This window comes from Fundulus heteroclitus, chromosome 18 (genome assembly GCF_011125445.2).
Source record: "Fundulus heteroclitus isolate FHET01 chromosome 18, MU-UCD_Fhet_4.1, whole genome shotgun sequence".
Lineage (NCBI taxonomy): Eukaryota > Metazoa > Chordata > Actinopteri > Cyprinodontiformes > Fundulidae > Fundulus > Fundulus heteroclitus.
This window is the reverse complement of record NC_046378.1, coordinates 28,342,330-28,357,262: the sequence shown is the minus strand read 5'-3', so window position 1 is coordinate 28,357,262 and position 14,933 is coordinate 28,342,330. Positions and strand designations below refer to the sequence as shown.

The following is a 14,933-nucleotide window of genomic DNA, read 5'->3' as shown; positions in this document are numbered from 1 at the left end:
TTCCCTGTTTTAATTATTTTTTTCAGTGCCACCATGAAAAAACGTTAGCCCCCCCTACCCCTCTCCCCCCACCATTAAATTTGGTCTAGAACCACCACTGCCCAGAGCATGGCCATAACTGTATTAACATATATTTTCAATTGGTGTTTTGTAATGTTATCCTCTGAGAAACTGCTTTTTAAAATTTATTTCCGTAGCCATAAATGGAACAGAAGTAAATACAGAGTGTTTGTAATTAATCTAGACAAAAAGCGTTTCACCTTTTGAGAGAAATTACTGAAATAGATTGCTTATTGATTTTTTTTTTTCTTGTATGCTGACATGCACCTAACATGTGATGGGTACACTAAACATTGTCATGAGGTTTACAGCTTATTATCCCCCTGTTTTTGTTAAATGGGATTTGTCACGACACTTACACATTTTTGTTTGGGTTATCACAGCTTCATCAGTTCTCGTCGTAGCATGGAATGGGACAACAGTGAGTGTCGTTTTGTTTACAAAAACAGTAACATAGATAATTATTGATTCGAACCCTCGTTTTAGTGTTTTATGTTATAATAATAATATATAATAATAATAATAAAAAATATATATATATAAAGGGATATTATATATATATATATATATATATATATATATATATACTTATATATATTATATATATATATATATATATATAATATACCATACATATATATAAGATTGATAATATTATATATATATAAAACATTATATATCTATATATATACTCTATATATATCATATATCTATATATATATACTATATTATATCATATACTATATATAATTATATATATATATAAATGAGTTACATATATACATATAGAAATAATATTGAAAGTCCCTTGTTTTCGTGAACGCATCACGTAAAAAAAAAAAAAAAAAAAACTACGTCACATTCTATTTGGCGCGGCTGGCCTCGGGTCTGCTTTGCTGTCTCTATCACCGGCGCTGCAACCCGTTTGTGAAGAATTCTAAACTGACCTCAGATCAGTGAACGGAAACGGAAACTGGCAACAGACTCAACACTTCGCGCGCGCTTTGTCGAACCCCTTGGCGCCACCGACACAGTTTAGGAGCTGCTAGCAGTGTACGTTTGTCGGAGCTGTCCGTGTAGTAGTAACCAGGCTTTGTGGGGTTTTGTTAGTAAACCACTTATCTACAAACATGACAAATCTCTCAGTGGGCGCCATAGAGGTAAGGCTAATTTTCTAAATATAACCAGAGTTGTAACGAGGTGTTGCAGAGACTGTTGAGGTTAGATATGTCCGAATTACGTTCAGCTGCATTAACCAGCTGATACCAATTTGTTTGGGTAATGTCTGAGTTGAAATCTGGCACAAACGCAGGGCAATTTTTTAATATTTGAGTCGTTTGATAATCTTTTTAAATAGCAGAAATACAACTGCATTCAAATTAAGGTCGAAGTTAGCTGTATAAGTACGTTTGTAAGTTCATTTGAGTGAAAATGTGTGTTCATATAATGAGATATTGGTGGGAAATAGTTGAATTAATTTATCTAAATGTTTTTACAGGCTTTGGCAAATGGCAGCGGTTGGAACGACGCAGTGCTTCAGTTGTTGGTGAGTAACCGTGTCGTTTTTACGCCGCGCCACGCAGTCAGCCTGCCGTTCAGTCTGTTAATCCAGCCTTTTGTTTGATTCATTTGAAAGATAAAGTCGTCCGGTTGAACTACACTTATCTTTCTGTAAACATCAACTTATTCTGCTCTGCATTTTGTCTCCCACCACCACTGCAGGTGTTATCTTGAATATTTCATGGTGCCATATTAGCAATTATTGTGCAATATTTTTACTTTTTATTTTATCCTTTCATTACAAGCTCATTCTCTGTTGCTTTAGAAGCAACTTTACATTAGATCAGCTTGTTTTTCCATTACTATAAAGTGTGTGCTCCTATGTCTGCGTCTTTGCTACTGAAACACCTGAATTTCCCCATTGTGGTACAATAAAGGAATTTCTTATCTTACATACATTACAAAACACGTTAGTAAAGGTTTAATAAAATTGTATGGCAACTTAAAAAAAGTTAAGATGCTTAATTTAAGTTTTTATGGTTTGTAACAAACTGTCTTTTATGAATATTCCTGTCTCTGAACAGTGGTTCTTAAATCTAATTAAATTAAATCTTAAATGCGTGCTTGTGTATTTTTCTCTCTCTCGCTGTCAGGGTATTTTCATGTTGCCAAAAGCCCTGTTGTCAGTAAATCATGTTTACTGTGTATTGTATGAAGGGATTGAAGTTAAGCAACTAGGGCATAATTTATTAACCTACCTGTTGTATTTTGTGATGTCTTTTTTTTTTTTTTTTGTCCTTTCATCTTAAATCACTTTTTTTTTTTTATTGTTCCACTCGAGAAACATAATTATTTTTTTAAACTTTTTTTAGAACATTCGCAAGATTGACGGTGGAAGCGGGCCCTCTCGCTTTAGGGTGATGATGAGCGATGGACGACACACACTGTCATGTAAGCCATGTTTGTTTTTGCTTTCATGTTGCATGAATGTTTTACCAGCGACCAGATTGACTTGAAGAACACGGGTTCCATCTCTGATCGCGTCTTTTGCCACCCGCAATCTAAATGTCTTGCTTTGCTCTCTCTACGCATCGGCAGCCTTCATGCTCTCCACTCAGCTGAACTACATGGCGGAGGAGAACATCCTGGCCCCTAACTGTGTGTGCCTCCTCAAGAGGCAGGTGACGAATATGCTCAAGGATGGACGGTATGAAGGTTTAATTCATACACCTGGTCTGGATTCTCCTTTATGACCTGAGTATGCATTTAAGGTTATAATGTCTTTCGTTACAGACGAGTGGTAATCATTTTAGAAATTGATGTCCTCACGCCGGCTGATGGGGTTAGCGGTAAAATAGGAGACCCTACTCCTTATGCTGATGGTAAATATTACCCCACCGTTTAAGCTGCCGTCACGCCTGCCATTAAATGCATGGATATCATCACAGATATTTAGATCTAACACATTGACCCATGTGATCACATATTTTGCCTTTTATATGCTTCGCTTTATGATTGTTTTTTTTTTTTTCTTATTAGTTTCTGCATATCATTTACATGTTCAATATCAACTCATTGAGATGCATTAGTCTCCAATTGTTTTATGTCATTTTCTCTGTACAGGTCAGAACAAAGGCCAGCATCCGGCACAAGTCCCTGAAAGCAGACCACCTCTGCAGCAGCAGCAAAACAGAAATGAAGGTGAGCTAAAGCTTGCATTGAATCTGCTAAACATCAGTTAAAATATAAAAATTATATATATATAAAAAAAAATGTGTTCAAAATGGCAACTAAGCTACTAAATGCACATATTTCAAATGGCCACCAGATGGCACCAGTTGTCTGTTGCAGATGAGTGATCTAAAGATTCTCGTGACAAACAATTTTGACCAGGCCTTGTAAAAATATCTGCATATTTAATTCATGGAGACATTTTTTTTTGTTTGAAATGTAACGCCTTACCACCTAGTTTCCAGTCTATGACTTAGTATTAATAACCATAACTATCTTTGCCTTTGCATTTAAGCCATTATATTTTAGATACTTTTTAGTAGCAATATAGGCTCACATGGTCAAGGGTGTGGAGTAGATCAGGAAATCGACTTGTTCATAAGCGATTACTATGTGGTCCAAGATTAGTAAGATAATTGTTTTGCAAGCAATTCTGACCTGGGGAGATGTGAAATCCAGCTGTCAGAGCGTTTTTCCATATTCCTGTGTGCGCCATGGCAGGTATTCATTCCCCAAATCTGCCATGTGGGAATTAGGGTTGTGGCGGCCATCCTGTTCATCAGCACACTCATTGTTCATTTCTCCGTGTGCTGCTTGATCTGGGGGCTTAATTACCAGAAGTGCAGTGGTTTGCAAAGTTGGAGGACTTAAGTGGACACTTTGAACCCTAATCCTCCACGTGAGATGCTCACAAATCAAATGTGCGGTGCTTGTTGAAATGGAAAATCGCAGTCAGGCAGCAGCGCTCTCCAGGGGAAGAGCAGCTCCAGTTTGTTATAGCATTTCACACTCTGCCTTGATTCTGTGAAATGTGAATCATACTTCTCACCAAAATGCTGGCTCACATATCTCTAGCCACCTGGTTTGATAACATTCTTATTTCTTATTCAGACATCTCCGCTATGCAGGAGTGAGGTCAGCAGTGGTAAATGTGAAGCAGTACGTCTTTTCTTTGAAACTTTCCCTGTGAAGTGACATAATCGCAGCGATCAGACGGTTGCAATCGAAAGAAATTTGATTTTAGTAACTTGCCCGTGATGAATGATGTATGCACCTCTCTTTTGACTGTTATCCATCACTACTCATCACACATCATATATTCTTTCTCCTAGTTTCTCAACCAGTGAAGAGAAATTTAAAAAGCGACTTTACGAAGAAGGCTCCTTCTGCTTTGCCTGATACTCCAGGGGCCAGCTCCAAAATTGTGCCCATCGCCAGTCTCAACCCCTACCAGTCCAAGTCAGTATGCAGGCTTTCTTTGTTGTTGGAATAGTAACACTTTGTTTGTTTTAATATCCATTCATTGGAAACATGCTGAAAATGTGATTGGAATTTAAGGTAATACTTACAATAAGAGACTACCAGTGATTTACTCATTATGTTGCTTATAGGATTGTCACAATATAAAAAAATCATACCAATACCAATAAAGATAGTAGATACCATGTTTGGTACTTTTGATTCGGTCGTACATTTAATTTGTTTTATTATAATTGCTAATCTTCAGTGTGCTCCAGTGTGCTTCAATTTGCCATTTTATCAGTTTGCCACAGAGGGACAAATAACAAAACCTGAACCAAAAATAAATTGTTTGAAAACCAATATGGATTTAGCGCGTACAAAACATATTTTTACAGCATAAATAAGGATCTGCTCTATGCAAATGTAATCAGTAGCAACCATTTACAATTTCTGCCTTTATGATAAATTTGCTGATTTTTTTTTTTTTTTTTCTTTTTCTTTTGTGATTAACTACATCATTAGGGTAGGTTGCTACAGATTCCTTCTTGTTGTTCCTACTAAATTATCAGCATCAGTCTGGCTCAGCCATAACCTGCATTAGTAACTTTACAAGCATTTAGTTGTAAAGATACTGCATCTAGTAACTTTACAACTAAATAGAGGAGTAACGGAAGGGGGCACATTTTTTTGTATATGGCTTTAGTCGACATTATTGACAATAAAATATTGTTGATGCAAAAAATCCTGCGTCGTCGCGTCGTTTAAAAATAAACATTGCTGCCGTCTCAAAGTTTCACGTTCAGTGGTAGTTTAAATCACCTGCAGTTCACTGAGGCTGCAGCAGAGGGCAGTATAGCGTCAGTTCCTTGTGAGCAAAGAGCACCCCTGTCACATGACCCTCTCGCATGGCTGCAGAATGAAGCAGCCACTAAAGTTGGTAAAATTTTGTACTTTCCATTTTCTTTGAAATAAAATCAACTTTTAGACTGATTTTTAGGGGAAAATGTGGCTTTGTAAAGCTGAAATATCTGCTTGGTTTATCAAAATATGGCTTAGCTGTAAAATGCCCGTTGTCCGTTCTCGCTGTACTTCACCCAGCTGTAGTTGAGGGGTGATGAAGCTCCTCAGCCCTGGAGTAGGCAGCCACCGAGGGGCAGACTGTTTTGAATCTACCGCTGCAATTCAATCGAATATCTAACAGTTATTATTGGGCTTATTTCAGTGTTTCATTTATCACTAAGATTAGTGGTTCAGATTAAAGTGAAGCTACATCATGGGATAGTTTTATTTAACTTTAATGTCAGATTAGAGCGCCGGAATTTATTTGGAAATTAATAAATAGCTGTTTTTTAATATTGATGCTGGGAACATTGCCTAAATAAAGAGAACAAGCCTGACTGTAAACATGTTAATATGCTCCTTTTTAAAAAAATTAGGCTTTAGTTTAAATTATTTTTATCAAGATTTGGATTATTTTACTTCCAACCCAGCTCTCTGGTTATAAAAGGCACAAACATTACCTTGAGAAAAAATAAATCAATAAAGACTAAGCTTTTAATATGGAAAAAGCTTAAAACACCTTTTTCAAAAACAGTGATTATCAACACATTGAGAGTGAATTAATGACTAAATACAGTTATACATGCATGCGCTGTTATAGCAAAATACATTTTTACTTCTAAAAACTTCTTCAAGTGATCAATCCTAACCCAAATTTGTGTTAAAGGTGGACGATCCGTGCTCGTGTAACCAACAAGAGCAGCATTCGTACATGGAGCAACGCTCGTGGAGATGGAAAACTCTTCTCTATGGAGATTGTGGATGACAGTGTATGTTTTTTATTTTTATTCTGTGGAAATGGACCCCAAGATCCTTGTCCAAAACCCATAATTTTGTCTGGTATTTAAAACATTTTCTCTGTAATACCTTTTAATTACAGGGAGAGATCAGAGTGACTGGTTTTAATCAAGAAGTCGACAAGTTCCACTCTCTGATTGAGGTTGGGAAGGTGAGTTTCTTCCTCCTAGATAATTCAGGATTTCCAAATGATCTGCCGAAACTTTCTTTCTCTTTGCTGTTTAAGACAGATTTGGCAGCACAATGTTCTATCAACAGCTGCCAGTACTTTGCGAGTTAAAACCACAGAGACTATGAATGAGTCATCTGGCAGCATCGTACCCATACAATAAGCAGCTTATGATCATCTGCCAGCCTTTGTTGATGCCTCCCCACCTCCCCTGCTGTCTGAAGTCCTATCTCGTTTGCACCATTCAGTTAGGTGAAATGCTCCCAAGATCTCTGATTAACACCCAGTTTATCCTTCTGCATGAACCAGGTCTACTACATCTCCAAGGGCTCCCTGAAGATTGCAAACAAGCAGTACACATCAGTGAAGAATGACTATGAAATGACTCTCAACGGAGAGTCCAGCATCATTCCCTGTGAGGACAGCTGTGATATTCCCATGGTGCAGTGTGACTTTGTCTCCATTGGGGACTTGGAAAACAGAGACAAAGACACCATTGTTGGTATGTAGCTTTTCTACACATATCTGCACCGATATAAGGCACCCTACACAGACACACACACACACCAGTTGCCAAAACGGGAAAAATAGGATGATTTAATGACAAAACCAATCAGGTTTTTCTTGGTTGAAAGTAATTGCTGTTTTTTACATTAGTAGTTTATATGTATTTTTATTCTGTAAATTAGGGCTGCACTGGTTAATGAAATGTTAATTGCTTTTTGCAGTGATATAAATATAATTGACTAATTTTAAAAACAAGTTATTAACCAATAAAATGCAGAGATGCTGTCTAAATCCCTGTTATCTCAAGGTTTTGGCAGAATAACGGCTAACTTTGCATGGTTAAAGTTTTTTGCTGAAGCACAATCAGCACTACTCCATATTCTTTGATTTCCTGATCCTCGAAGTACTCACTTCACCAGGTGAAATCCTACAGCAAGCCTTCCCTTGCTGCACCCTATTGACAAGTTGCTGTGAATTACATAACATGATGCATCACCCACATTATGCTCTGTCAGAATGCCAGTGAATGGATTTTTGCATCTCATAACAAAATGTCTGAGTTTTAGTTTGGTTAGACTTGCACGTTAGTGGGAAGTTTAAGGAGCGTAGTAGTATTGCTCCCAGTTCAGTATAACCTGTTTTCACTGAATTGGTTATAGTTATTTTGATATTGGTCAAAAATCATTACAATAATCCTTTCAGAAATTATTGATCAGTTCTCTGCATTAAAAAATTGTGCAGAGTTGTCTGCTAACAGGGCGAGTCCAGGAAAAACATGTGCGACTGTCTTTAGCCGACATAGTAAATAAAAGCATTGTACAGAGGTTCTTTCCCTGTGAGGCGAGAGGAGCAATTCTGCATGTTAGCCACAGTAATGCTACAAGGTAACACTAAAACAGATATATTTTTTTAATGCAACTTAAAGCTCCTGTATCTGCAACAGTGAAGTAGTAAACCTCCTGAATGATGTGAGCCAACGGTATCATTTTAAATATTAATTTTAAGGAGCTCAAAGATGGGCTCCTTTCTCTTTTATCAAGAGTGTCTTTCCATATGCTGAATGTAAAAAGAGGCAGAGTATATTTAAAAACAGAACCACATAAAGAGCATTTTGTATCCTTGTCATTATTAAATGGCGTAAAATAATCCCAAACCAAACTCATTTTGATTTTGCTCCTGTTCTGGCATGCCTCTGTCGCGATTATTTCTCTGACTACTATCATCTTGCTCCACTTAAGCATGAGCAGTGGCGTCCTCTTATGGACAGCGATCGCACTACAACACAAAGAAGGTCCACTTAGCGAACATTATTAGTTATTCAAATGAAACAAACTTTTATGAACCATTAATCAACAATTATTTGGAGGTCAAATGTTGTTTTGCGTACCTACTAGCAACCTACCCTGCTGCTGGAGTTGATCATTAAAGAAAGCATTCAGCAAAATTAACAGGCAGCAATTGCACAGGGCTGCTGCTGTTGATTTTATATTTGCATGGACCAAACCCTTGTCCACGCTGTAAAAACATGTTTTGTATGTGCCAAAGGTAAAAGGACCAGTAATCAATCTTGTCATTTACAATCACTGCTTTCTGCTTTTTTTTTTTTTTTTTTTTTTAAATGTAATGCATTGCTTTTTCACAAACAATGAATTAGGATATTATTGAAAGGATCAGTTGAGAAACTTCTGTCCTGTTTTTAAAGAAACTCATCCGCGGCATTCAGCTTTCCCTGCAAAATAATTCTGCTCCTGTATGTTTGAGCAATTAAAGTCAAAACGTTCTTGACGCATTATTCACCCATCAATCCTTTTGTCGTGTGAAAGTCTATATTTAATTAGACTTGGGTTGAGGCAAACTATTTAAATCACCTTTTTCAACCCATCATCAGCAACTATTACTTTACACTATGGGAAACTTAAAGCGCAAATTCACAAAGTTATAACCTGAGCAAAGTATGGTTGAAGTCCTGCATCTATGAAAACTTTTGAAGCTTTTTTTGTGGTTTTACTTCCAACAAACTAGGTATAAGTGCCAAGTATATTTGCCAGAGACCCAGATTGTCCATCGACGGCTAAAAGCAAAACCATTCCTGCAATATGAAACGACACTCAATGTGGTTGTCGGTTCCTCTTTATTTCAGTGCCAAATTACATCGAGTAGAGTTGTGTCTGGCAGCTTTAGAAATGGGATATACTAAGTAATTCCTTTGTGTTTTTGAGAATATTATGCTCAGGTTATAATGCAATTCAGATGCGACAGGACTATAAACTAAGGTACAGAGTGGTGGTGGTCCGATAATTAAATCCAGCGTGTCCTGCTATGGGTAACACTTATTTGTTTTTGCGTTGCAGACGTGATTGGAGTGTGCAAGAGCGTGGATGAGGTGACCCGGCTGACAACCAAGTCTAACCGTGAAGTATCCAAGAGAACATTGAGTCTGATGGACATGTCTGGAAAGCTGGTGACTGTCACACTGTGGGGAGAGGAAGTAAGTAAAAACTGGGTTGTGCTGGGGATTTCTAAAACCTTCTACATGACTGCATCAGTACTAGATGTATATTCAGTTTTCTGCAAGGAATATCAATAAATAATGGGATGATTAGAAAAGCTGCTCTTTGGTTAAGTTGTTCTCTTGAAAAGCTGGAAATGTAATGAATATTAATAGAATTGAGTTGTTGACTAAAATGTCGATATTTATTTATTTTTTTTCCCCTTTGTGCCGACTTCAGTCCTATTTATTTCCTCCTGTAAAGCAGCAAGGTGTTCCCATCTAGTTTATTTTAAAGGTGTCCCACTTCCAAACGGGTTTGAAATAAAACGTATGTTTGCTAAAGAACAATGTCAAACAACTTTTAATGATGCCTAGATGTGTTCCTAGGGGGCACTGCAGTCCTAATCCATTGATTCATTTAGATGTTGGGCGCCCTTTGCAGCTGTAACAGCGTCATCTCTTCTGAAAAGGCTGTCCACAATGTTCTGGAGTGTGATTTTTGGGATTTTTTTTTAACCATTCTTCCAGATGGACATTTGTGAGGTTAGACACTAATGTGGGACAGGAAGGTGTTTCTACCGGGTTTAGGTCAGGACTCTGTTCAGACCAGTCAAGGTCATCCACACTAAACTCTCATCCATCCCTAATGACCTTGCTTTGTGCGCTGTGTCATGTTGAACACGGAAAAGGCCATTTGTAAGCTGTTCCCACAAAGCTGAGAGCATGGTTTTATCTAAAATGGGATGGTGAAGCATTCAAAGCTTTTTTTTTTTTTTTTTCCCCACTGGAACTAAGGGGCAAGTCCATCTCATGAGAAACTACGCCACACCAGAAATTTGACGCTATGCACAATACAGTCTGACAAGCATCGTTTCCCTGGGGACCATCAAACCCAGACTTGCTAGATGGAGAATCTCGATTCGTCACTTCAGAGAAACTGCCTCCAATGCTTTGGAGTCCAGCGGTAGCCTGCTTTACACCACTGCATCTTTGCATTGCTCTTGGTGACATATGCAGCTGCCCAGCCATGCAAACCCACTCCATGAAGCGCTCTACGCACTGTTCTTGAGCTTGTTTGAAGGTCACATGATGTTTGGAAGTCAATATCTATCTACTCTGCAGAAAGTTGGGGACCTCTGAGCCTCAGCATCCGCTGCTCCGTCGGTTTATGCGGCGTTACCCTTCGCCACGCTGGAACTCACTGAGCTGAAAGCGATCCATTCTTTCACAGATGTTTGTAGAAAAACAGTCTGCATGCCAAGGTTCTTGATCCTATAGACCTGTGTCCATGGACGGCATTGGGACACCTGACTTCAATCATTTGGATGGGCGAGCGAATACTTTTGGCAGTAAAGTGCATTTCTAGGGCCCTATAAAATCCGTTTTATTTTTTCCCAAATTCCGTTTTTTCCGTTTAAATTTTTGAAAATTCTGTTTTTTCCGTTTTAATTTTTGAAAATTCTGTTTTTTCCGTTTAAATTTTTATGAATTCAGTTTTTTTACCCTTTACTGTTATTTCAGTTGTAAAAAGAATGTGCTTTTAATGTTGATGATTAAAATGTACACAAATAAAATAGGAATGACCTTAAATTTGAGGTAAAAAACATCACATTTACTCAATACTTTTACTGCATGATGCAACATAACACTAAGTACTAACAGAATATTAATGGTTATGAACCAATTGTTATAAATAAAAGTGCTACATTAGCTTTTTCAAGTAAAAAAATATTATAGGACATCTCAATTTCAGAATTCAGTGTTCCCGCAGGAATTTGTTTAGGCGAGGCGGTGAGTTGTTGGCCGGAACAAGATTTGCGCGGACGACTGACTGACGGAGCGGGGGGGGCGCCTGTTTCTTCCCTGCCAATCACTGTATGCACGTGCGAAAGCAACAACAAACAACCGCGTGTTAATGTCAAATAAACATGGAAGTATATCGAATTAGTTTTTTTTTTTTTTTTTTTTGGAATGTTAGCGAGGCGGTAGCGTGAGTTTAGCGAGGCAGCTGCCTCGCAAAGATAGCGCTGCGGGAAACACTGGTTATATGATTAGGTGAAGTTAGCGAAGACTGCTTACATTTTCAGGTAGGGCTCCTCCCTGTTTGCAGTGCTTCTTTAGAAACTGACACAGTTTTGTTATCTTTTGCAAAGGGATGTCAGCCTCAGTGTTTCTCAACTTTTTCGCCGAAAGCGGAGCTGTGGAGAGCCGCTTCATCATTTGTTCAATGTTTTGATGGGGGATGGTGGGGGGAAGCTGAAATGAAAGAGCGGGAGGGGTTGTGTCGCGCAGATTTGCGTCCCCCGGTGTGCATTTCCCCCAGACGTGCGTTCTTCTCCCACACAAAAACAGAATTTCATTTCAAATGTAGAAATTCCGCGTTTACACTAGATTCCGCGTTAATTTGCCATTTCCGCAATTCCGTCCGCAATTCCGTGATCGCGGAAATTATAGGGCCCTACATTTCCCGTATGTAGGAAGTCTTCACGAGGCAGAGCTGGAGGTAGCAGAGATGAAGATGTTGGGCTTCTCCTTGGGAGTGATGAGGATGGATAGAATCAGGAACGAGTGCATCAGAGGGAGACGTGTTAGACGTTTTGGAGATAAAGCCAAAGAGGCCACACTGAGATGGTTTGGACCTGTAAGGAGGCGGGATAGTGAGTACATCGGTAGAAGGATGGTAGGGGGAGGCCCTAAGAATAGATTTATAGATGTAGAGACGGAGGGCATGAAGGTAGTTGGTGTGAGAGAGGAAGATGCTGAAGATACGGTAATAAGGAGACAGATGACTCGCTGAGGCGACCCCTAAAAAGGAAAAGCTGAAAATGATGAAGTTTTACCTTTCTCCTCCCTTGCATCTTTTATTCTGTGATCTTCTGGTTATTTAGTTTTCTAATGTATAAAAGTGCTTTGAATATAAATTAGTTAGCTCCTTTACTGTGTGTTAGTTGTCAAGTTTTGGATAAACATTAAATGCAATCTTTTCATTCTGTAGGCAGAAACGTTCGATGGTACTGGCCAGCCGATAGTAGCCATAAAGGCAGCAAAGCTCTCAGACTTCGGAGGCCGATCGCTTTCTGCATCCTTCAGCAGCACCTTGATGATTAACCCAGATATCCCAGAGGCATACAAGCTCAGAGGCTGGTAAGTGAGCCTTGCATAGATGATACAGCTAGCAAAACAAATGTCAGCATTGCATACAGAATGGCTCATATATCAAATGTTTAACGGTAGATATTTTAATTCTGTGAGTTTGTATGTATTCCTCAAACAATGCCGTCACTCTTGTTGATGCGCATAGTATTCAAATTAAATGAAAGGTTGTTATTTTTCCAGTTTGCAAGTGTGCATGCTCAGATTCCTATGATTAAGATTAGCTTCTCCCCCATCTGCCACGTATTTGGGGTACCTTAATGAAGCATTACATATAAATGGAAATCATACTTTCCATTTTAATCTGTGAAAATGCATTTCTATTCCTTTTAATCGCCTTTGCAACACCAGTCGAAACCCAGAATTTATTTGTGTAACTGCGTCTCACCGCAGTGCTTCTGCTCTCCTCCAATTTGTCTGGTGTTTGATTTAAACATACGATTATGTAGAAATTAGCCAGAAAATGTGTGGTTGATTGTTTTCGCATTGTGTCATGCATTATAGCAGAATCTCATTAAAGGTGATATAGCTCAGTAGAAGTAGGATATTAAAATAACCCAATTTATTTTTTCTCATGTTATGCTTTACTTGATAGTCTCCTTTTTGTCTTTCTGAATTACTGCTGTTGTAGAAATGTGCGTGTATATATATATATATATATATATATATATATATATATATATATATATATATATATATATATATATATATATATATATATATATATATATATATATATACATATATATATACCCTAGTTTCGAGGCGATCGATCAATTAATAAAAGTGACTATTGGTTAATGGCTGTTTATTATAATTTATTATCAGTTATCACATCTGTCATTGCAGCCTCTGAAACGGCTTTTTCTGTTGTAGGAGGATTTTATTTGCTCAGAGATGGAAAATATCTAATTAAGATCGCTCTAGGGTGCTATTTTTCCATTTACCTGCACATCATTAACTCCATGTTGCAAAGACTTTATACCGTTTTTGTCTTTCTCTCCCCCCCACCCCCTCTTGAGTTTAATGACAGACATTTGTTGTCCACTCTCAGTCTCTGCTCTTCTAGGCGGCTAGAGATAATGATCCTTAAAATCCTCACGTTGGTTTAATTCCCTGCTGAAGAAACGCTGGTCCATGGGGGTCTTCTCTGAGCAGTGGGTTCCCACAGGTTTCAAGGCAGTCATTAATGAACAGTTTTAAAGTCTCTGATGGAAGGAGGCGCGACCTGATTCATTACCCGCAGTCCATTCAGTGCTTGTGAGAGCAACGGTCAAGACAAGATCGTTATTTAGAATAGCTGACAGCCGTAACACCGCTGTGGACAAACTGGAGAAAATAGTCTTCAGTCCTTAGTCCAGGCTTTATCCTATAGATCATTTTTGTTTCTATGTTTGATTTTTATTTAGAGGACATTGCCTTTTTAATGTATTTTACATGACAGACAACACAAAATTTTAAATGATTATGTAGTGGGGGAAAAAAAGATTAAGTTAACAAAAAAAAAAAATTTAAAGCGTGGCATTACATTCTCATGTGACACCCTCGGGTCAATAGTTTGGAGAGAAAATAGGTTTTACAAGCATAGCTGCATGTCTTTTTCTGGTGGTGGTGTTTAGGCAGATTTAGTGTTTAAGCCCAAAAATAAATGTTTAGGCTGTGAGCAGGGTTCTTCCACATTTTCTTGTAAAAAATTATTTATGTTGCCAGGCTCAAAAAAATTCTAATATATATATTTTTTAAATTCTAAGTAAAAGGAAAAACTTCACATTGAAATAACAGCAGAGATTTCTGCAGGGCGCCGGCTTCAATTGTATAAGCAGAAAGGGGGATGGGCAGATAAAATAAGGTTATAAATGGTAATTAAAATATAAAGATGGCAATGTTGTCTTTGCCCAGGCTCTGAAAATACTTAAATCAAATTACAAATGTGATATAAAATTCAACTCATAAACCACTGTTTGTCACATTAAATAAAATAAGAGGCACTGAAGTTGTAACCTGACAAAATGTGATTATACTTCATGCTTTATGTTCATCATAAGCCATTTTTAGAATGGTGACACTGTGCATTTTTCTCTTAATTGTTCAAGTGAAATTTCTCGTCGATGTTGAAGTAACAGAGAAAATAATTTGATGCTTTGATGCGTCAGTTCTAAAATATAAGTGCAATTTAATTTTTGCACTTAGGAGACCAGTGGCTTTCTCACTCAGCTGTAGACC

At 37.9% G+C, this 14,933-nt stretch overlaps 1 protein-coding gene across 1 annotated transcript in view; it reads left to right on the top strand.

Annotated features, from left to right (window-relative positions):
• Positions 1-1,039: 1,039 nt before the first annotated feature.
• Positions 1,040-14,933, top strand: part of rpa1 (replication protein A1) — a 29,398-nt gene continuing 15,504 nt past the window's right edge. Inside the window, exons 1-12 of the mRNA XM_012874570.3 lie at positions 1,040-1,220; positions 1,559-1,606; positions 2,433-2,511; positions 2,659-2,767; positions 2,854-2,942; positions 3,184-3,261; positions 4,404-4,530; positions 6,260-6,362; positions 6,473-6,541; positions 6,869-7,061; positions 9,418-9,554; positions 12,553-12,701. Coding sequence (XP_012730024.2) covers positions 1,191-1,220; positions 1,559-1,606; positions 2,433-2,511; positions 2,659-2,767; positions 2,854-2,942; positions 3,184-3,261; positions 4,404-4,530; positions 6,260-6,362; positions 6,473-6,541; positions 6,869-7,061; positions 9,418-9,554; positions 12,553-12,701 — 1,211 coding nt within the window. The 5' untranslated portion in view covers positions 1,040-1,190. The remainder of the gene's footprint in view (positions 1,221-1,558; positions 1,607-2,432; positions 2,512-2,658; positions 2,768-2,853; positions 2,943-3,183; positions 3,262-4,403; positions 4,531-6,259; positions 6,363-6,472; positions 6,542-6,868; positions 7,062-9,417; positions 9,555-12,552; positions 12,702-14,933) is intronic.